Consider the following 22,673-nt stretch of genomic DNA (forward strand, 5'->3'; position numbering starts at 1 on the left):
AAAAATGCTAGTATCTAGGAGTGGGTCATTCGGGAAAATGCATTATGCATCCACTTAATTATGTTTGCTTTGCAATAAGGGCATCGTTGCAAGTGGACATTTTCGGGTTTTATTTTATTATTTCTTAAAATTTACACACACGCACATCTAACTATTAAAATATCTAAGGAGCTTTATTTATTTATTTTTTAAAAAAATTATCTTCTAAGAAAATATCACAAATACAAAATTTGCATAAATATCAAGTAATATTTGCAATCTAAACTTTGGTTATGCTGTATCTTTTCGACGATTCTCATTCTATTCCTAAAATGTTAACATCGAGCAGGTCTCTTATAAGACCGTCTCACGAATCTTTATATGTGAGATTGATCAACCCTACCGATATTCACAATAAAAAGTAATACTCTTAGCATAAAAAGTAATATTTTTTCATGGATGACTCAAATAAGAGACATGTCTCACAAATTACGACATTGGAGACCGTCTTACACAAGTTTTTGTCGTTAACATTTTACTAATTCTTTTTTTATAAATCCAATTGCCAATACAATATTCAATCGAATCGAATTGAATAAAACGATATTCAGATAATAGATTATGTAAGATTTGATAGATCATTAGATAAACTGAGTAATTTATTATCATAAATTTTCATTATATGTTATCTAATTAAGAACCGAAGGGTATTTTTGTCCACACTTAAAAATACCACTATGGACCTCTTATTTAATAGAGTAAGTTTTTTGTCATACGATCTTACTGATTTATATCTGTAAGATATGTTGACTCGATCCATAACTAACGTGAAAAATAATAATTTTTCATGAGTGGGTTATATCAAAGATTCATCTCATAAAATCGACTTATGAAACCATCTCACAAGAGTTTTTTTGTGTGTTTATATATTTATATCTAATTAGATTTCTTATAATTGATGGGGGTACGAAAAAACTTGTGTGAGACGGTCTCACGGGTCGTATTTTGTGAAACAGATATCTTATTTGAGTCATTCATGAAAAAATATTACTTTTTATGCTAAGAGTATTACTTTTCATTGTGAATATCGGTAGGGTTGACCCGTCTCACAGATAAAGATTCGTGATACCGTCTCACAAGAGAACTACTCGTGAGGTATATGTGTGTGTAACTTGTAATTTTTTCGAGGGAAAGCTTAACAATTTTTCATTTTAGTGGTTTTATCTCAATTAGGTTTATTACATAATATCTCGCTGGTTTTTTTTTTTTTTTTAAATTTTATGGAACGCCCTCTCGATTAAAACTGAACCCATCCTACTTCTACTTGTGCTAGTGGCCCTTGTCAAGAGTAGAGTGGTTGGCAAAAACTTTAGTGAGTGGTCCATTATGCTTGTTTGCTTGCGGCGAACGCTAAATTCAAGTACCTTTTACTTTTCTGTGGTCAAACCAAGTTTAATTCTTGTGTTGAATGGTAATAAATTAAAGCACACTCGATATCAATTTGGATATTACTAAGATTGAATTAAATTATAATAAATTCCTATAATATTGATATATAACAATACCACAAAATATTGGGTTTAGAAACTCTAACAAACTTGATTTTGATTATAACAAAATTTTTTATTGTATTTCTAACATATTTGCTCATGTGTGAAGTTGTTAACTCAAGATGGAAACTGACACTCGAATTTAGTCAAATTGAAAATCTGGCGAGATGCAGTATTTTGATGATCTCTCACAGTTCGTTGATGCAAGTGAGTGAAGTGACCAGACGCCAAAATGAATGAAAAGAAAACTCAATTTGGGTCAAGTTGTAATCCACGTCAGTTTGGCTAAATCGGATGTTATCTAGACAAACTGATGATAGAAAGACTCATCAGTTTGGCTGATCATCAAGCATGAGTTGGATATGAGCAATTGCGGTATTTCAGTCATGCAATCATTCAATCATGCCATCATATCTTTATTCATTTAATAAATATCATGCAAGCATTTAAAATCAATTAAATAAAACAATTAAGTAATTTAAATAATTTGCATACATGTGGTTTACGTAGGCTTGGTTTTTTGTAGTGCATTCAACTAAAACACATTACATTCAAGTACATAACCGACGGTTTGAATGAGGCCGATCAATATTGGAAGATTATATTAAATAGCTTGTAGAGATCTTTTCGGTAGACAGCAAAATATATAATATTATACCTTTTTTTGGTAATTTTGATAATGAAAAATCTTAAAATACCAAACAATAACATCTTTAAAATAAATTCATTCATATACAATAACAACTTATTTTTAAATATGATTATACAACTTATAAGCCCATAATATAGTATATAATAAATGGGAACTTATAAATCGTTTTAAATAAATTTAGTACACACTTTCTTAATTAGTTTATTTAACTCTTCCATTGCTGTACAATTTATCTCATCGAGTATAAGTAATATTTGACTTGTCACCCACCGAAATAAAATCAACTCTTTAACAAATTTTGGATTTGTTGCTACTTCACCTAAAACCTCATCTTTCTCTACTACAATTATGCTCTGTGCGTATGAAAATATTGAATTGTTGGTGGCAAAGATTGTTGGACGTTGAATGGCGAGAACACGAATCAATTTGTACATATTAGAAGATTCAAAAAATTGACACTCATTGGGGTTGAAGACCATGGTAGAATCATAAAAAGTCCAAGTTTATTAAGTTCTTTCATTTGGAAGAGAGAAAGAGAATAGTCGCTGCCAGACGTGCAAATACAAACTACGCAAGGAATAAGAGACCGGAGAGAGCTGATAGTGTTTCGTTTCCTTCCTAACCATAAATATCTGGAAAAATCAACGTCGATAAGGACCATGTTTATCATATGAACCCCATGTATCACCATATGACCCCATATATCTTGTTTCGTGAATTTCATTCAGCATTCCGTATCCTCCAATTACTGCGTCAATGAAAAGTTGATTCAGGAAACAACATTTTAGACAAATTTCATTAAACCTAGTGCATAGGTTTGTGTTTGTGTGCAAGTGATGGAGATACCCATTTCCATCCTCGATTGCTCAGCACGTAGTGTCTCCAGTTCTCGAGCCATGGAGATGAGATTTTGCTCCATTGATCGATTTTGCTCTACCAGCTCTTCGTTCTCTTTCTTCTCATGTTCGTATATTCCTCTAAACATCGAGTGGATGCAAAACCAAAGCAGTGTCATCAGAAACACAACATAAAGACATTTGTTTGAGCACAGATAATGTAGGTATTTTCATAACTCAAATTTCGATAGTCCCCCCTGCCACTAAACAATTGGAAATCATTTTCCCCCGTTTTGTACAGGCAACTTCATGTACTATAGAAACAATGTTAATGTTGATTACAAAACTATTGTTAGAGACATTTATCATAAATTAAAACTTCTGTATGGATTGTTTTTAGCAAAGTATTAGGACAGAATGTCACAAATTTGAATCCCGTGTACGCAAATTAAACTCGTTTTGTGTGGTTATTTTCAGGTCATTGTTGCTCAATGCCAACCACTATGCACATGTACATTTTGTATATTGAATTTGGGTTAAATATTTAGCGGTCTGTCTTATATCTGAGGGGAAATCCTAAATATTGAATTACTCTCGAGACACCTTTCATAAGCTCGAGAGTTTTGGGGTCAATCTATTCTATCACATATCACCAATCAACTAAGAATAAACTTCATACCTCGCGTCAGCAAGCTCTTTCCTCATCTTTTCAACATCAGTCTTCATTACAGTCAACTGCTTGTTCTCAGATTGGAGTTTATTAACATCCTTCGTGAGATTTTGAACCTGTGTCGACAAATCATTCCGAACACCACTTAGTTTCTGAGCTTCAGTCCTTAATGGAGCCACCTCTGCTCTCAGATGTTCTGATGCACGGAGTTCAGCCTCTAGTTTCAGCCCTCTTTCAATCAAGTCCCTTCGTTGTGCCTCTCGTTCGCTATTCAGTTTAGGAATAACCTGGCTTAATCTGTGAATCTCATCTTTCACAGACGAAATATCCCTTTGAAGCATCACATTATCATCAATCACATATCTGTTTTCAGCGAGGAGTCTTTGAATATCTCTTCGTTGGAGATCTAGTTCCTCTTCCATGGCAAGTGGATGAGGAAGGGGACCTCGACGCAAAATAGGCCGTGGATCATCAGGGAGGCCTCGAAAATTATCAGGATGCCGAGGCATGCGATTTCTCCCGGCCATTAGGAATAGCCTACATAAGCTATTCTATGTTTAGCGTTACTGATATGAGACATCAGGATACAAGGAAAATGCACCGAGTTGAAGAACCAGATGTCACACAAGAATCTACATATTGGGCACGGATTGAAGATCTTTCCACTTCATTAAAATTATGAAATCAAGCACACTAGCGGTATATCCCTAAATACACAGATCTTGAGACAAAAATCTAAGTGTAGAGTCCATTATGTGACAGTGTCTCTTTATTGTGCAAAAATTTAAAGCCAAATATTTTCTCAAGACAATCTTAAAAGATTAGAAAGGCCCTCATTTAGAAAGCACCACACACAGTCTAAATAATCAACTATAATCTTCAACACCAAACAATTGTCAAGAAACATATCAATTAGAGTTCCTCGCTGTGAGTAGCCAATCATGAAGAACCGAGCTGATGCTTTTGAGAGAGGTTTTATTTCTTTTATCGTGAGACTTATATGGGTACACAGACTCAAAAGTTAATTAGATTGATACATTTTTTTTTATAATTACCACTCAACCAATCCAAGCATGGTTGATCAAAGCTAAATCAGCAAAAAGAAAAAAGAAGATTAATAATTAGCATGAAGATTGAAAACCCAATACCATGGAGAAACGCATGGAAATGGGGAAAAACAAAAATCAAACAAAATATTATAGTGAGCCACGAAATGATGAAGGAAAAACTAGAACGAATCTGCCACTTGAATAATCCGCAAAAATATAATAAACCATGCTAAAATGTTAGAAGAGAAGTTAAAATTAATACACCCAATCTATGTTAAGAAAACATAGAACTAATGACTTGGAAGAAATGTATACCATAAAGAAACAAAGGTACACCAATTCCTTGCACAGAACGGAACTTGATAGCTTAAAAAAGTTGCTAATTCAACTTCATTGGAATCTGTTTTGACCAGCATAATTATAGAGGCTTGAATACAATGAGGGAAAGCACATAAGCTTACTGATTACTTTCTCGACTCTCAGCTCTCATTTCTTTTCGTTCTCTCATTTTACTGCAAATCATTCCAATGCGTTTCACATTCAATCAAAGCTCAAGTCTATCCTGAATATGTAATAGGATGACACAAAACAGGAAATTACTTAACTCTAGGTTAAAAATAATCTTTACTCCCCAGCGATCGGTTAAATTTTTCTGAACAAAACAAGAATGAACATGTAGTTCATACAATTTTTACCAGTAAAAAGGACTGAAGCTGAAATTTACGACCACAAGATTTTTAACAGTTCAAGTTCCATCCAGAACTTAATTAAATAGAAAAATTCAACATCAACAAGCATTAATTCCGAGAAAATACATAATATTAAATATTGGGGAAATTCAGAATCGAATACAACAAAAAAAGTATATGTTTCAGCTAATTATTAATCCCAAAAACGTCCACAGAGGAGATAAGATTACGATTTTCGCATATGTGATATATGTTTTCATCAAATTAACAGATATGTTAATATGAGAGTTTAATTGAGGAAAGCCATACCTGTGAATTTCAGACTCTAACGCTGTTCTGGAAGAGCAAATTTTAACTCGGTGGATTAATGACAGTAAACCTAACTCCTGAATCCTAACGCCACGTTTTGTTGGCCTTATATTCAGCCAAGCCCAATGGTATAGGAATAAAACCTTCAAATTTGTGGAAATTAATAGTAAATTAGTTCGGGGACACAACTTTGAAGTAATTCATTTCCTAAAAAAGTCATTTTCACCACGGTCTTTTAGCCAGTGATATAGTCCTATAAGAATTAAGGGTTCAAACGTCTCATGTGGTACAGATCGATCATATTTATATTTGAAGTAAAAATTAATATTATTTATATAAAAAGTAATATTTTTTCATGAATCGAGTCAAGTTGGAGAAATATGTAGCAAAATTGAACCGTAGTACGATTTTATAGGAGTTTTGTTATTTCACCACAAGGCTCTTAACCAAAGAGTAACACAAAATCCAGCAAAATAACAACACATATCCAGAAAAATCATTTTTTTTAAACAAAATACCCTAAATATAAATTTGATAAGAAGAAAATGTTGTTCTCGTACAAAAGAGAAATCCAAGTAACTTGCTAGAGATTAATTGTGTGCACCATCGTCAATTTCATTCTCAATGTTGAGCCAAATTTTCGGGTGTAATAGTAACGAGAAAAAAAACCAGTCCCTGCTCGAATTGGATTGGAAATTAAGGCATTTGATTTGAGTTTAGGGGATTTTAAGGGCATGACTATCAAATGTCATGTCTACCATTGATTTTAACCACTAAATTTATGAAAAGACTAATTCGAGCATAATTTGTAAGGGTGTAGTACTAAACCTGGAACGCCAAAATATTCGGGACCAAACAAAGAAAATGTTCAAACATATGAAATTGGCAGGGTGTAGTCCCTGCTCGTTATTTTTAACTATTAAATTGACTGAAATACTATCTCGATCAAAATTTGTAAACGTTTAAGATTAAACTGAGAACGCCGAAACATTTGGAACCAAATCGAGAAAAAAAAAAATCAAACATTTGGGATTGAACTTGTCTTTCCCCAAAAAATATAACAAATTCGACTCCATGAATATGATACTAAAATATTTTTGAATTCACGATGGTATTAAAATATACAACACAATGTAATCATGGCATAACATAAATCGATTATTTCCCCCTCTGAAAGTTGTAGAAGTATTTTTCAAAATATAGTTAGGAGTAGGGTGGAGGGTGGACTTCTGATCTGCTAGCACTGTGAATTACTTTATACCTACACATCATGAAGGATATGGAGCAATTGAATAGTACGTTATCGAAAAATGTATATTGTATTGAAAATTATGGTATTAAAAATATTTATATCGATACCGTATCGATTAAACAGAAATACTGCAGTATACAGAAATTTCTGTACGGTATCGGTATATACCGTTTTATACAAAAAAAAAAAAAAAACACTTTATATATATATTTTAAAAAAATTTAACTTTATTATTTAAAAATAGTTCTCTCAAAATATCGGGAATATTTTAGTTCTCTCAAAATATCAGGAAAGTGAATAGTCGAGATCAGTTATAAGTTAATTATTTCAAAATTAATTTCCACGTAAGTCGATCAATGTAGGATGGTCGAAATCTATTTATTACAGTCCCCATAGACGGTTTTGTTTTGCCTCTTAGCATGTCCATTTTCTGACTTGCGGTCCCAACGGGCCGGGATATTCCAGAAAAGAATTAATTGCGGTAGTTCGAAAATTTTTTGTAGTTTTAAGTCAAGAACTGAAACTCTTCGAGCCAAATCTCAAGCTTATCTCAAAATTCACGATCAGTTCATTCTACATTAATTTTTCTATCTAGGGAGTGTTTGGATTCAGAACCTAATTCTTGGAAACCATGAAAAAATATTCCACAAATTCAGAACCTAATTCTTGGAAACCATGAAAAACTAACACATTTACCTTCTTTGTAAGAGATTTTATGCATGCATGATTATAAAAAACTCAAGGTTTTACATGTAATTAAGGTTATACAATTTTTGATTTTACGAGGGGGTCCTCATGTTATACAAATTGTGAGATAGAAATATGCTGATAGGGTTTTATTTAGAAAAATTAACTATTTTAGCTATTATAAAATAATCATGATTTAAAAATACATCTACATTTTTATTGGTGGTGTTGGTGTAATCTGCAATAGTCAAATATGCAAGTGTTTAACATATTGTGAAAAAGAATAGGTTGCTAGGGTTTTATTTATAAAAATTAAATATTTTAACTGTTATAAAATAATTATGATCTAAAATTAATTTTCTGTATTTTAAGTTATTTTGTGTTTTTTTTTTATATATTCATGTTAATAAAATATTTAAAATTTGTTATCTATTTAATAATGTATTTCTCTGTGCTATTTAATTTATTGTAATAGTTATTAATTATGTTCAAATTCAAATAAATTGATTTAGTCACTTTAAAACTGAAAATTATTCAAAAATAATTAAAATTAAAAATAATATGTGTAAATATCGATAAATTTATTAATAGATATTTGTTGAGATAAAATCATTGTAGTGAAAATAATAATATGTTATTTACACAAAAATTCAATTAAGATATATCGTATCACAAATCAATTTTATGAGATGATTATCGACCTAACTAATGAAAAAATATTATTTTTTTACTTTATGTATGCATTGGGTCGACCAGTCTCATGAATATAGATCCATGAGACCGTATCACATTAGACCTGCTCGTTTATTTAAGAGTGAGATTTGAAAAAAAATGAGTTGAAAATAAGTTTTGGGTATCATGCAGAAACTGCGTTATTTTGATATAGAATCTACATTAAAATAGAATTATGTAGCTCTAAAAACATTCGAAAGAGCGTAGTTGTGCTGTATCTTCAAACAAGTTGAAGATTTTTTTAAAAAATAAGAAACAAGTTGAAGAGAGCAGGGAGGGGACCCGAAAAGGATGGTTAAATGAGAGGGTGATATAAATGTTATGCTTAAAATTGAGAAATCTAATAATCATGTGTATCCCACTATAATAAACAAATTAATCAAATTTTCAATGTCTGAGTAGATAAATATTTGATTAATTATCACGTTTTTAATTTTTTTCATCAATACTTTTTTGAACGAATCTGTCGCACATTATTTGTTTAGTATATGTATTGTTTTAGCTCCGGAAATTTATACAAACTCATCAAAATATAGCGAATACGGATTCTATCATATAAAATTAATTTTCTTTTCATAAGCAACAGATAACGAAGGCAAAGCCAAAGTAGGCAAAATTTGGTTTTTCCAATCAAATCTTTGCCAACTTGCCTTCAGCCATCATCAAATCTCAAAATCTCAAACCAACTTGTTCACTCCGGTAAAACTAACATATATATGAGATAACCCAGAGATTTTGATATTTTGCGATATATATCAATAATTGATTTACAACTTGATAATTTGTTTAATAAATATTACTCCAATCTATGTCATTATTTACTGTAGTTTCTGGAAGAGCGGGGACCAAAAACCTGCTTGTCTCGACTTCGAAACAGCCCATCTCATAAAACGACAACTCCTAGGAAAAACGTCTCTTTCGAGTTTAAAAATCAAGAAATTAACACGAGCTAGAAATTTATATAACATGCGATCTATTACTGTTTCATCCAACAGGTGGGGTCCATTGGGAATCCAATAATCAAACAGGCAGCCAATCAAAACCCAGATAATATGATTTTTTTCCCCCTAAGCCAATGAGAGAAGAGATAAGGCCCTCGATTATGGGTCCCAAAATTGCTTTGATAATATCCCAAAAATAGACAAACTGGACGTGGACCGACTCAAAAAACTAATAAATACACTGCAAAAGTGCACGCTGTGGGACACTTGAACAATCCCCACCTACAAATAATTTGAACAAACTTCTCAAGGTTTATGCAATAAATCAAGAAAGCCCACGTAATTTTCTTGATTTGCTTCCCTTTTTCAAGCCATGAGAAAAGCTCAGATATATTCAAGATCCATGAATTCAGACATAAAACTAGCTAACACCTTTGGAGCAAAATCAGCAAGAGCTTGTGATAACTGCATCAAGAAAAGAGCGAGATGGTATTGTGCAGCGGACGATGCATTCTTGTGCCAATCTTGCGATTCATCTGTTCATTCGGCCAATTATTTAGCTCGGAGACATGAAAGGGTTCGCCTCAAAATCTCATCCAGCAAATCTCTTGATGCAAAATGTCAAATTTATGAGCCTTTTTGGCGCAAGGGTTTCACCAAAAAAGCTCGAACACGAAGGCAGAAAAAGCATGAAAAATCCATTAGCCTACCTCCCCTTGTTCCTGAAATTTGCAGCGAAGAGAATTCCCATGAAGAGAATGAGGAACAGTTACTGTGCAGAGTTCCTACATTCGATCAGTCTGTTTCAAAACCGTGCAATTCTATTGAATCTGCAAATATTAATATTCATGCAGAAATAACACAGTCTGCTGATTTTGGGCACGAATCCATGTCTCTGTCGGACTATTTGAGCCCAAAAATAAATAATCTACATGGGTTTCTTCCATCTGAAATGGATCTAGCTGAGTTTGCTGCTGATGTCGAGAGTTTATTGGGTAAAGGTCTAGACGACGACAGTTTGTTTAGTATGGAAGGATTAGGACTTTTGGATTGTGATGAAGAAGAAATATATCCATTGAATGATTCTTTAGGGTGTGAAAGGGTTAAAGTTGAAGTGGGAAGAGAAGATTTTGACTTTAATTTTGGTTATGATTCTTCAATTAAAGGTGAAGTACTGAAGAATAATGCAGTAATAGGAGAGCCAATTTTAGTGAACATGAAGTGTGATTCGAAGAAAAAACAAAACTTTTTGAGGCTTGATTATGAAGGTATCATTTCGAATTGGGACGGGAAACAGTCTCTGTGGACAACCGGAAAAAGGCCGGAACCCGACTGTTGGTCAGATTGCACGGTATGTTTAAATTTTTGTTTATTGTCATTATTCATAACTTTGGTTTAACGATTTTTGTGGGACGATTATAGTGATTCCTTATGGTGAAGTTAACGTTGGATGGAATTAACCCAGATTTACTTGTAAATGCAGGGTAAATGTGGAGCAATGCATGTGTGTGGAGAGATGAGTGGAGCAGCAGCAGCAACAGCAATGGGTGATGGAGGGAGAGAAGCAAGGGTGTCAAGGTATAGGGAGAAGCGTCGGAATAGATTGTTCTCGAAGAAAATAAGGTACGAGGTTCGGAAATTGAACGCGGAGAAGAGGCCCCGAATGAAAGGGAGGTTCGTTAAGAGAGCAACATTTTGTGACAGCCGCAATTAATTCAGCTTGCCTACTTGTTCTCAAGTTCCCGAGATGGCATACATTTCTGCGTGGCGTATGGTTCTCTCCATCCCACGATTCTTTATGAAAACCAATAATGTTATCTCAAGAATCGTTAGATTGTCTTTGGATTGATGCATCTGAAATGACATGGATTTCAAATTCATTAATTTACTTGAATTTAGTAAAGTGAAGTGAATATTCAAATCAAACATGAAGTAAATCATTTTCAAATATACTAGTTTAATTTGAATTTCGATTTTTGAATCAAAATCTTCTTTCAAAATGTTTATTTCATAATGCAATCATTGCCGCATAGTACACTCTTCGGTACCTCATGTTTCAAAAGCAGAAAGTACGATATTTTCTCTACCTGACAATTTAGTTTTTTTTTAAAAAATAATAATAAAAATAAAAACTGACAATTTAGTAATTTGGTGATTGGTGTGAGGGATTCGTCAATTGCTTGCTATTTTATATTTGAGTCTGTGAGACGATTTCACGAATTTTTATCTGTGAGACGAGTCAATCTTACTGATATTCACAATAAAAGTAATACTCTTAGCATAAAAAGTAATAATTTTTCATGGCTGACCCAAATAAGAGATCTGTCTCACAAAATACGACCCGTGAGATCGTCTCACACAAATTTTTGTCTTTACATTTTCATCTGCACGTGATTGAACATAAATTTTTATGATTACATTGATCGGTTTTAAAGTGTAATAACTAAAGAGTAACTAATTAAATTAATATACCCTAATTATTTATCGTATAATAAGATTATAAATTTCGTAAAAGGTTCAGACAATTAAAAACATAATGTAATAATAAATTAAAAAGGTTTGATCATACATTGTAATAAACCTAATTTCTTAAAAATACAAATCAATATATTCAAAGCTTACACTTCAATGTATACTACAAATTGGCAAATCCTATTATGGAAAGAATTAATATATGTATATGAATATAACAAATAATTTTTATGTGTGTGTGTGTATGCGGATATTACAAATATGCCCTCTCGTATTTCATTATCGATATCTCCTTATCTGTATTTATTTATGCAACATGACTAATAAGATGAAAACAATTATTTATATGAATTTAAGTTGAATAAAAAATTTGTAAAAACCTAAAAATTGAGACCATATGACCTAAATTGGGCTTTGAAGGCCCAGTAATGTAAGCCGAGTTTGTGAGATGCTAGTAAAACCCAGCCCAAAAGACGATTAATCCGGCATTTACATGAACTCTTCTTATATAAATACTTATAAAATATTTTTATAAAAGTATTTTTTTTACCACAATATTATAAAGTTTTTTTCTAAAAATAATTATGTGTTTGGACAATTATTTTATAAAAATATTTTTAGAATTGATGAGATGTGTGATTATTCTAACAATATAAAAAAACACATCTCAATTGTCGTCTCATGTTTAAGATCTTGGTATCAACTTGACTCTAAACTATTGACGTGCCTTGCTATTAAAATTTAAAATCAATATATACATGAAAATATATTCAAATAAATAGAATATTAATTATTTTATAACTAAGATATTAACTCATATAATATCGACCACGTATTGAATTTATGATTTGACACCATCCCTTTTTTTGTCGTTTAATAGCATGTAGACAATATTAAAATTTTATTCTCAAATTTTTTAATGTTTTGGGTTAAAAATATAGTATATAAATATTGAATTTTGGTAATTGTGGAAAACAAAATTTAAATTTATAATCGTATATGGATACTAAAATGAGTAAAATAAAATTAAAAAGTATAATGTGCTGCAAAAATGTCAAATCGTATATTCCTTGCCCCAAAATCTACGGCCACCAGTGTTCTTGCCAAACCTTCATTTTGTTTTTAAAAGGAAAATTATATAGAAACAATTAAAAATTTAATTTCATGTGTCCAAAAAGTCTAAAATTACTATTTATTATATTGTTTTACATATTGAAAAGCACGACTTTTTTAATATATGGCAAAATTTTATCCAAAACGCTATTATTCATTTGAAAACACTACATAACTAACAAAGCTTAGAGTTAATTAAGTTGTTCGATCGCTTTAAATAATAAAACGTCCACTTTTCGCATAACTAATTAAATTATCAATTAAGTTAACTTTATACATAACAAAGGCCAAATTTATATGAAAGTAAATAATTTTTTCAGAAAACATTTTCTCGATGAAGTTCATAATTAGATTAATTTTTAATATGTTTTTATTATATTAGTATATGTAAAATAAAAATAAAATAAAATTCATTTACTCTCTTAACTACACGGTATTTGGAATAAATTTAGTTATGGATACGATCGGACAAATATAATCAATAATTTAATAACGATATTGGCATTATATAAGGAAAAGATGCTAAATTTTGGACTCTTTCAGTATTTTTTATGAAGAGAAAGTATAGATTTGTTGTAAATGAAAATACTTTAAATAGAGTAGGTCTCTTGTGAGACGGTCTCACGAATCTTTATATGTGAGACGGGTCAACCCTAACGATATTCACAATAAAAAGTAATACTCTTAACATAAAAAGTAAAATTTTTTCATGGATGACCCAAATAAGAGACCCGTCTCATAAAATACGACTCGTGAGACCGTCTCACAAAAGTTTTTGTCTTATAAATATATAAGTCAACTTAATTAATATATGTGAAAATATTACTTTTCACTCAAATTAGTATAGATTACGTAATATACGGTAGATTTTTGAAATAAAAAATAATATTTTAAAATCAAATCATCATATATATTAAATTATATTTCTTAATAACAAAACAAACAAAAAAATATACTTTTGCGATGAATAAATAATACTTTAAATATAAAAAAATTTATATTAATTTCTGACGTAAAATTTTGTGATACTTTAAATAGTTTTGTATGTAAGGTCATCTTTATTTCCCATTCCTCCTGTGCCAAATTTGGCGCAGGGGTATTTTTTTTAAAATAAATTTTTAATTTTTTTATTTATATTTATTATGAATATTTTTATTTAAATTATAAATAGTATTTAAATAATAATATAATATTTATTTTATTATTTTGACAATTAGATATTTAATCATAAAAATTATAAATTAATAATTGTTGATTTTTAAAATATTTTATTATTTATTTTAATTATTAATATTTAAAAACTAATTAGTTTTTATGATTTTTAATTAATATAATTTAATACAAATACAAAAAATTAATATAACAATAAAATTCATAAGTAAAATAAAAATAATATTTCGAGAATATTTTTTTTGGTGTAAGATTTGAAGTAAATGAGTTGGAGATGAATGTCGTATTTGGTGCAAAAATCACACAATTTTAGTGTAAAATTTACACCAAAATAGATTTTGTGGTTGGAGATAGTCTAATGAATTAACCTCAAAGCCTAAAAATCATCAACTCACCTTTTAGCGATGGGACAAGAAGTCCACCGCAAGTTAAAATATATTAGCAATTCATTCAATGGCTCAGGCTGACTTGTAATTTTGTCGGTCTCTTTATCAAATGACTTATTATAATCTCCTAAATGACAACAGAATGTCCAACTGTCTTAGATAAGTAAAACAGTACAATCAGCCCGATCCATATTAAAATTAAACAATGTTCTAATAGATCTACACTTTGTATTTTACACTTCATTCTTGTTAATTTCTACTACATTTTTGTGAACATTATTTTTTATATTTTCGACTTATAGAAGGTATATATATGTGTGTGTGTGTGTTCGGTTTTGATTTAAATAGTACCCTATTTGCAAAGGGTTTTATGTAATTGATTTCTTTAAAATTTCATGCTTATTTCAACCGGGATCATTGCATTATATGGAAGATCTATACACCAAATTTTAATCGTGTGACACCGGATAAATTCTACGAGAAAGCCAATAATATCGTGGAAGTGAAAGTACAAATCCCATCAATGTTTGCTTCAGTGAAGTAATCAATCCCATCACTCCTATGTTTTCGGTACTCATGATCAAGAAATAGATTTAAACCCTAGCTTGCCATTGATGACTAGATGACAAGTGCACTATACCTAAACATAACAGTTGTGGGAAAATGAGGTAACGTAACAAGGATTCAAAAGGTACAAACTTTACTCCTTGTATGCAATATACCAGCAACCACTTTAAGCAATACTAAAATTGAAAACTGTGTCTGAAATCTTTGTAAAGTCGTGTGTTTCTAATCATAAAAAAGAACAAGACTCAGCTGGATATCTATCTCCAGAGGCTCCGAGAAGAAAACAAAGTCTGTAAAGTTTGCTCTAATGGTGAAAGAATTGGATTTGGCATCAATGCAGTTAAAAATAAAACATGCCGAAACAAACAAATTAAATAAACAACAACTTTCCCCACGAATTTAACTGTGGTTCAAGTTAAAATGATGGCATAGAGTTATTTATTAACACCTGATTGCGTGATAACAGAACCGGATGTCAAGAACTCACCTATAATATTATATATTCTTGGCGAATGCGATCATCAATTTTGTAACAAAGTACTCACGGTTTACTCATTCAACATTCAGTTCCTAGGGTACTCATGAGAAAAAAATACGAGAAAAAACATCAAACTAATATAAACCAAAGAGCAATATAACTGAATTAACTAACTCCACTAATTGTGAAGAGGATCTGGGCAGCTTGGTATCTTCCTTTTGTAATCAAGAAATGTACCATTACTGCCATTGAAATGCTCTATGGAGATTATGGTTTGATTCTTGGGAGGAAGAGGAGAAGGAGAAGGGGAAGGAGCTTTTTCTGGAAATGTCCTTACCGCCCCTACCTTGCTTTGGCAGCAATTCCATGTACGCACTATTAAGATGACAAGAAACAGGGCAATATACGAGGGCAAAACCTGTCTTTTTCCGCCGGAAGATGACATCTCCGGTGAACCCACGTACAAAAAAATGCTTCGGTTTCTTGTGTTCCGGCTACCGGATTTGTTGCTGGTAAGTCGCGACAAGCTTGACTAATTCTCTAAAACACACTTAGCTTTGTGTGAGTTTTATATAGAGAGAGGGACAAGTGACATGAAAGACCTAAGAATTTAATTGACATGATGCAATGAACTTGATTAGCTTATATTTTTAAATTCCAATTCTGACTTTTTTAGAATATGAGTGATCATTGTACCAAACAAATTCCCAACAAATATANTTTAATAATATGGAGTTCTTGAATGATAAAGAAAATAAAATATATCTTTACCTCAAGAATAATAGGACAAATTCTTGATTCAAAATAAAATATTTGATGGTGAATCATTCTATTATGTTTATATATTAAATTTAATGTATTTTTTTAAAAAAATTGCAAGATTATTTATGTAAGATCATCGATCAGTTTATCGATCAGTTTATCGAGGGTGATGGGCACACAGGACCTAGGGGTAAGGTGGGTAGGTCTCATTTTTAAGTTCAATTTTAGTTCGATCGAGGCAGATCAAATCAAGAAAAGTAGAAAACCTTTATTCTCAAAAATAATAATAAGGTAAAGGAAATCTTGATTGATGTATTAACCCACATAAGCCCGAATAGACTGATACCTGACAAATTAAGCCCAATTGATTAAATTTTTTTTTTGATTTTTTAAATATGCAAAATTAGAGAACGTGTATTTATAACGTATAATTCCACGAATATATTTGTCTTAAAATTACACAAATATGAGGAGGAAAAAAATATATTTTCAGTCTCGATTAGGCCTGACAAAAAAAATAAAAATCTCAAAGTCATCATGAATCTCATCTCATTCCTATCCCGAAAAAACCCCGAACTGTATTTTCGAGAGTTTTTTTTTTAGTTTTTTTAAAAAATATTATAATATTATTAACACATTGAGTTAGAATATTATAATTTTAAATAATATAATATTGGGTTGAAGGGCATATCATAGTTGGCTAACATATTTAAAAAAGTGGTTAACTCATATATATGACGATTTTAGGGTTTAAATTAAAAGCTTAACTAATTAGTTCGAATAAAAAAATCACATAAACAAATATTATAATTAAAATAAAATTATACAAAATAAATCTTCAGTCGGGGATATCATCTCCTTATTTGACCAGATTCGGGTACAAGATCGGGAGGAAAAAAATCAATTTTATTGATATAAGAATTGAGTAAGAAGTTTACGAGACAACTCGATCCCACCCTTATTCTCAATAACCAAATTGCTTATGGTTATATATATATATATATATATATATATGGTTATATATATATATATATATATTAAAAAAAGCATAAATGCTTTGAGCTAGCATATGAAGAAATAGAAATATAATATCCATACATTCTCAGAAAGTACAGTATGATCTCTAGTCCAAGATTGTGGATTATCGGGTTTTGTTCCGAAAAGGGTCTTGAGGATTGTTTGGCTCTGGCTATGAAAAAGGTTGAAAAAAATGAGAAGGTATTTGTCTGATCTTCTGGACAGCACTTTTTAGATTTTGTACCTTGGATTTGTTTCTCTCTTGCTGTCTTTTTACTCTCCATTTTGCCATTTTTTCCTTTCAGTGCAATAATCTGGAGGGTGTCTATTATTCTTTTTTTTTTATTATTAACATTTTTCCTCTTAGCTTCATTTTCTTTTTTCACTCTCCCTCTCTTCAAAGTTCAAACTTTACTAATTCAGCAAAAACTCCTTGATTTGGTGAGGGGACAACCGTTAAAGATAGAGATATTATGAACCAAACACAGGGGATAATTTATATACAAATATTGGTGTAAAACATTTTAAAGATCATTTGACATGGTTTTCACACCAAATGGCGTGTCTACTGACTAACATATATAAAAACCTTAGCATGGCATTGGACATACATATCATATAGAACGTGTCAATATCTCTACATATAACTTTGTTTTAGGGATGAAATATTAAAAGAAATAAGATTTTAAAAAAAATAGTATATTTAACTTTTGCTCTCTACTTAGAAATAGCTTCTGTTGCAAATTATATGAATGGTATTATTTTAGATAAAACAAAAACATCACTCAAAATTACTGCTTTAGTAATTATCATATCAAACCTCTATTAAGTATTACCACACAACATTGATACACCAAAATTATCATAATAAACAGTAAAGCCTTTGAATAGCAAAATAAATCAACTGAAATTAATGTGATATTGATCCTAATATAGCCCTAACAACTGAAAATTTTCACCATGCCACACGAAACACGATTCTACGTGATCTGATTCATCCAAAAATCATCATTTGGCAAACTAGATATCATTGCAGATAATTCTTTAAGTCTCGCGTTGAAATCTACACTCGCCCAGTCATGCCAACGGTTGAAGAAGCACGGTTAGTTTTATGAGCAGGTTGAGTGGTAGCTTTAGAGAAGTACATGTAGTAGTAGATATTCAGAACCATCGTTCCAACCACAAAGACTGCCCCAGCAATGAATACACCTTTCCGTAAAGATTCACAAGAAAAATTGTCTGCTAAGATCATGTTACGGTATTTGGTGTGATATGCGTTGTTCTTAGCACCAGCGATTAGGCACGCTTCTGCTACTATAAATGTCATCCTACATATTTGGATAAATCATTAGAATTATATACTACCGAGTTGCATGAAACCTGCTAAAGAATCTAATGAGATAGAAAAACCGGTGAAAAATGTACTAGATTGCCGTCTTCATGTACATAAATATACATCATATAGAACAAGAAACTAATGGAAGAAATGGAAACGAAAAACAAAAACTGTATAAAGAATACATTCTCTTACCACGAAGAAACAAAATATATTATGGTCCAGGCACGATTTCCACCAGGAACCAAAGGCCTTCCAAAACACATGCACTTGGTAACGCCCATAAGCAAAGTTTCACTTGAGAGAAGAAACAAGAATGCCCCCACTCCATATCCTGTGGCAACATCAGACTTGTAGACGCAATATGTTCGATTAGTGACCTCTTCTATGGTTAAAGTGCCCTGTCACGCAAAGAATAAGAGAGAAAGATACAACCATAATTAGAAACGCCCTTTATACAGGAAAAAATAATTCAAAACAAGTTCATGGCCTTTATACTCGAAACAATCTTTATGCTGATAACTCAAACTTCACAAGGACTCCTAACTAACTAATAGCATATACCCTTTGCCCAGATCCTAGCTAAGCTAAGTTCAAAACAATTACAAGGACAACTAGTTAAGCAGTCGGTAGTCATGCTGAACCGTGTTGGCCAACTTACATCCTGGTTTTTGCTACTAAATTAAGTAAACTTACAAAACCAATGCAAACAGAGAGAAAATCATAACCAGCATGCTCGAATAATCACCAAAGTGTCTGGTAAATATATTTTGATTTTGTTTAGTGCCACAAATTTACATCAGAAACCAGTACAGTAATGTTAAGCCCAAGGAGAATATGGGAAACACCATGGGTTTAACAAGGGAGAGTTTGTGAAATGACTCTTGATCAAATTTTTTTGTTCGATCTATAACCATCTTTGCCTTTTTTTTATCTATAACCTTCACATTTGCCAAAAAATAAGGGATGCCATGTGTAAGATAATGGTCGCCTGTTGGAAACTATAAACTCATGGTCCTGTGCATGGGATAATTATTAAACAAATACACAGGTCAGAGTTGAAATCTTCACAAGGTTATAAACCTGATTTCCCCGGGTTTGATCATTCGGTCTTTTTGTCCGTAAGATGACCCTAAAGATACCGAAACTGTTGATATCTAACCCCAATTGGCAATTTATCGATTTTATAAATCGAATAGTATCTTTATATCTACTTACAGGAAATGTACATCAGTACATGCAAATAATCCTAAAGTTAAGACAATTTCGTATCACCGCTACTCCACAAGAGCAGTCACTTGACCACATTCCACTAAATATCCACATAAATTTGCTATAATTCATCTAACATGTGGTCAATTGTGTTGCACAATGCCAACATTAGCTTCTCTTAAATCAAAAGTTGACTCAGCCAATCGAATGTTGAACTGTCGTCAGGTATCAGTCTGACAACACAATAATGTCAACTCCCATCGAAAAAGGGATGTTGTTTCTCCTTCAAAATGGCTCGCTTCACTACTCATGTATATTTCACCATCTCAAAACAAGAACTTTCGTCCAAGGACTACCATTCGGTCACTAAAATTGGATAATATTTTATCATGTTTTTTTGGCTCAAATATCTAATAAAAATGACGTCCAAAGCATGTTGGAACGCTGAATTCACACATAAGAGTATCTACAAGAACCAAGTATAGCTATTACAACCCATTGTTGTCTACTCTTAATAGTCACACTTGTGTGCAAGGTGCAGTAAACCCACTACGTTTTACGGAGGATAGTTCAGGTGAAACAAATTCTAAAATCCAGTGAGTTACAACCAAAAGCAAAGTTGGATGTATACTAACGGTAGCAAAATAATAAACTTATGGGTATTGATACAAGTTCCTTTTGTATGCAGCTAAATATATTTTTTTCCCAGTTAAGCATAGTACATAAGAGAAAGGTTGCATATTTTAGTTTTCCAGGTTAAACATATTCCAAGGACGATATATGGTGATTAGATCAAAATTGCTGCTTCCAGCATCCACCTGAATGCAAACAAAATCTCTCACTCAAGTATTATCTATCACAAGTTTTATCTCTTGGTTCCCTTCCAAAGGAGAAGGTATTGTGCATAATAATATAATGAGACTCGGTCCTGAACTATACTAGGGCCCTCACAATCTGTTTCCTTTCCGATTTTGGTGACCATAAAAGAAACACAAATGCAGGCAAACCATTCCCATGAACTTGTAATTGGAATCTTCCCCTTACCCTAAAGCAATAGAATATGCTGATTGGGGCACAAAGAGGGAGCTTCAATTGTAATTATTCATCCATACCAACAATGTTCACCAAACACTACTAACAACAGAAGTAACTAAACAACCAGGAAGCTTTAAGGAACTCGAACAGCCAAAATGTGTTGAAATTTCATTCAGAGTCGCCCAATTTCGAAAAGTAAGTATAAATTATAAAAGAAAGAACGGTGAAACATAAACAACAAAGTACCCACGAAAATGGTCTTTGTCTAGAAATCAAAGGCTGTATGTGAACTCGTGGGACAGAGAACGTCGTATCGGCCACCTAGCCAGGAGAAAGCTAACAAAATTGCTTCTAGGAATCACGGGGGCAATTAAAATTAGGAATTACAATCACTTCTACAAACAGCAGGAAATTGCACTGGTTTGCCTGAAAACATATTCTAATTTATTTTCATGTGTAGCACGACCAAACAGGAATACAAGTTTTTGTTCATTGAGCAATGTAAATCATGGAAATTACAAGCCAAGGTTATCACTCAGTATTTTCAAGGACATTAAAGTGACTTACTTGATAAACAATTCATCACATCCTACCTTTGTTTCACAATGTGGCATAGCTGAATAAGAAATTTGTTCATAAATCATAACATCATATCTTTGTAAATTATCTTCGAAGCTTCTGAAATTCATATAATGCAAGAAAATATCTGTCACTTGACATTTTCTTTACTTTTTTTCTTTTGAAAATTCACTCATACTATCTTGTAGCACTTCACATTTCACATTTAAATAGGTACACTACTTAGTTCTCGGTTCCAACTTCCAAGAAACAAAAGTTTCAACTTGCAAGAGCCTTCCAATGTTTGCCAGAATATGGGATGGAAACTGGAAAGCAGTAAAACCTTCCTAAAAAGTATCCTAAACAAGATAAATATCAAGATCCCAGTGAATATTCAATTTACTTGGCCAACCAATTAACCAAGGGTTGGTGCAACTCTTAATTTCACGGGACTTAGCTTGTTCAATCTCGTTGAACGGTTCATACAATGGAGCAAAAAAGAAGACAAAAAGAAAATTCTTTTCGCCGAAAAGGCAACTTAAGTGCATCACATCACTTCAAACTTAATCAGTCATCGATTATAGTTAATATCTCATAAAAATCCACAGAGCATTCAAGCACTCAGCATTGTCATCACCCCCCATTAAAGGCATTAAAAAGATCATATTATTTAGGCAAAACGCTAAATAAACAAACCCTGTCAATCATTCACAAAATCATTTCCAGCCCAAATCGACCTTCCGTTCGACACCTTTCCAATCATAGAAACAATCGTCAAGTACAAAATCTCAAGAAACAAACCAAATGAGACCAAAAATGAAAAATCATACCAAATTTTAATAACAACCCGATACGATCTACAAAAACCCAGTTAATTGCTAGTTCAGTCAACATATATTTGCGCCCATACACATAGAGACGACAAAGAGGGAGTGAAGAAGAGAGCAATTACAGTGCTACGACGTCGTTCAGCAGCAATGGCAAATCCGAATGCAGTTAAGCTCAGTACTATAACCAAAAGATGAACTAAAGACGACCCTTTTTCTTCCATCTTCACCGAGTTCACTCCCAACACTTTACTCTCCTTTTCTCTGTGAATTTGTGAAAAGAGACAGTGGGAAAAGCAGGAAATTAAAGCCGCAGAGAAAGCTTGATAACCCACGCGATTTATAGCAAGTGCACACACGCCATAGTCGAAATTGGGAAACTTTGTCAACGCAA

The 22,673-nt window shown here is 32.0% G+C and overlaps 3 protein-coding genes across 5 annotated transcripts; 1 reads left to right on the top strand and 2 right to left on the bottom strand.

Annotated features, from left to right (window-relative positions):
- Nucleotides 1–2,619: 2,619 nt before the first annotated feature.
- On the bottom strand, nucleotides 2,620–5,884 carry LOC140978589 (protein FLX-like 3). Of its 3 annotated transcripts, none has more exons than XM_073443762.1 (4): nucleotides 5,735–5,884; nucleotides 3,697–4,224; nucleotides 3,028–3,158; nucleotides 2,620–2,929 (listed from the first exon to the last, which is right to left on the bottom strand). In XM_073443762.1, exons 2-4 carry the CDS (start codon nucleotides 4,212–4,214, stop codon nucleotides 2,823–2,825), a joined length of 756 nt encoding a protein of 251 aa, XP_073299863.1. In that variant the 5' UTR covers nucleotides 4,215–4,224; nucleotides 5,735–5,884; the 3' UTR covers nucleotides 2,620–2,822. The 3 variants fall into 3 exon arrangements, with proteins under 3 accessions (XP_073299863.1, XP_073299864.1, XP_073299862.1); XM_073443763.1 differs by having other exon boundaries at nucleotides 3,697–4,233; nucleotides 5,735–5,859; XM_073443761.1 differs by lacking the exon at nucleotides 5,735–5,884 and adding an exon at nucleotides 5,052–5,393.
- Nucleotides 5,885–9,600: 3,716 nt separating this feature from the next.
- On the top strand, nucleotides 9,601–11,317 carry LOC140979746 (zinc finger protein CONSTANS-LIKE 16-like). The gene is made up of 2 exons (XM_073445300.1): nucleotides 9,601–10,697; nucleotides 10,830–11,317. Exons 1-2 carry the CDS (start codon nucleotides 9,720–9,722, stop codon nucleotides 11,058–11,060), a joined length of 1,209 nt encoding a protein of 402 aa, XP_073301401.1. The 5' UTR covers nucleotides 9,601–9,719; the 3' UTR covers nucleotides 11,061–11,317.
- Nucleotides 11,318–18,091: 6,774 nt separating this feature from the next.
- On the bottom strand, nucleotides 18,092–22,673 carry LOC140979781 (uncharacterized). The gene is made up of 3 exons (XM_073445348.1): nucleotides 22,405–22,673; nucleotides 18,843–19,048; nucleotides 18,092–18,639 (listed from the first exon to the last, which is right to left on the bottom strand). The coding sequence occupies exons 1-3, from the start codon at nucleotides 22,501–22,503 to the stop codon at nucleotides 18,375–18,377; spliced, it is 570 nt and encodes a 189-aa protein (XP_073301449.1). The 5' UTR covers nucleotides 22,504–22,673; the 3' UTR covers nucleotides 18,092–18,374.

This window comes from Primulina huaijiensis, chromosome 6 (assembly GCF_012295235.1).
Source record: "Primulina huaijiensis isolate GDHJ02 chromosome 6, ASM1229523v2, whole genome shotgun sequence".
In the NCBI taxonomy this organism is placed as follows: domain Eukaryota; kingdom Viridiplantae; phylum Streptophyta; class Magnoliopsida; order Lamiales; family Gesneriaceae; genus Primulina; species Primulina huaijiensis.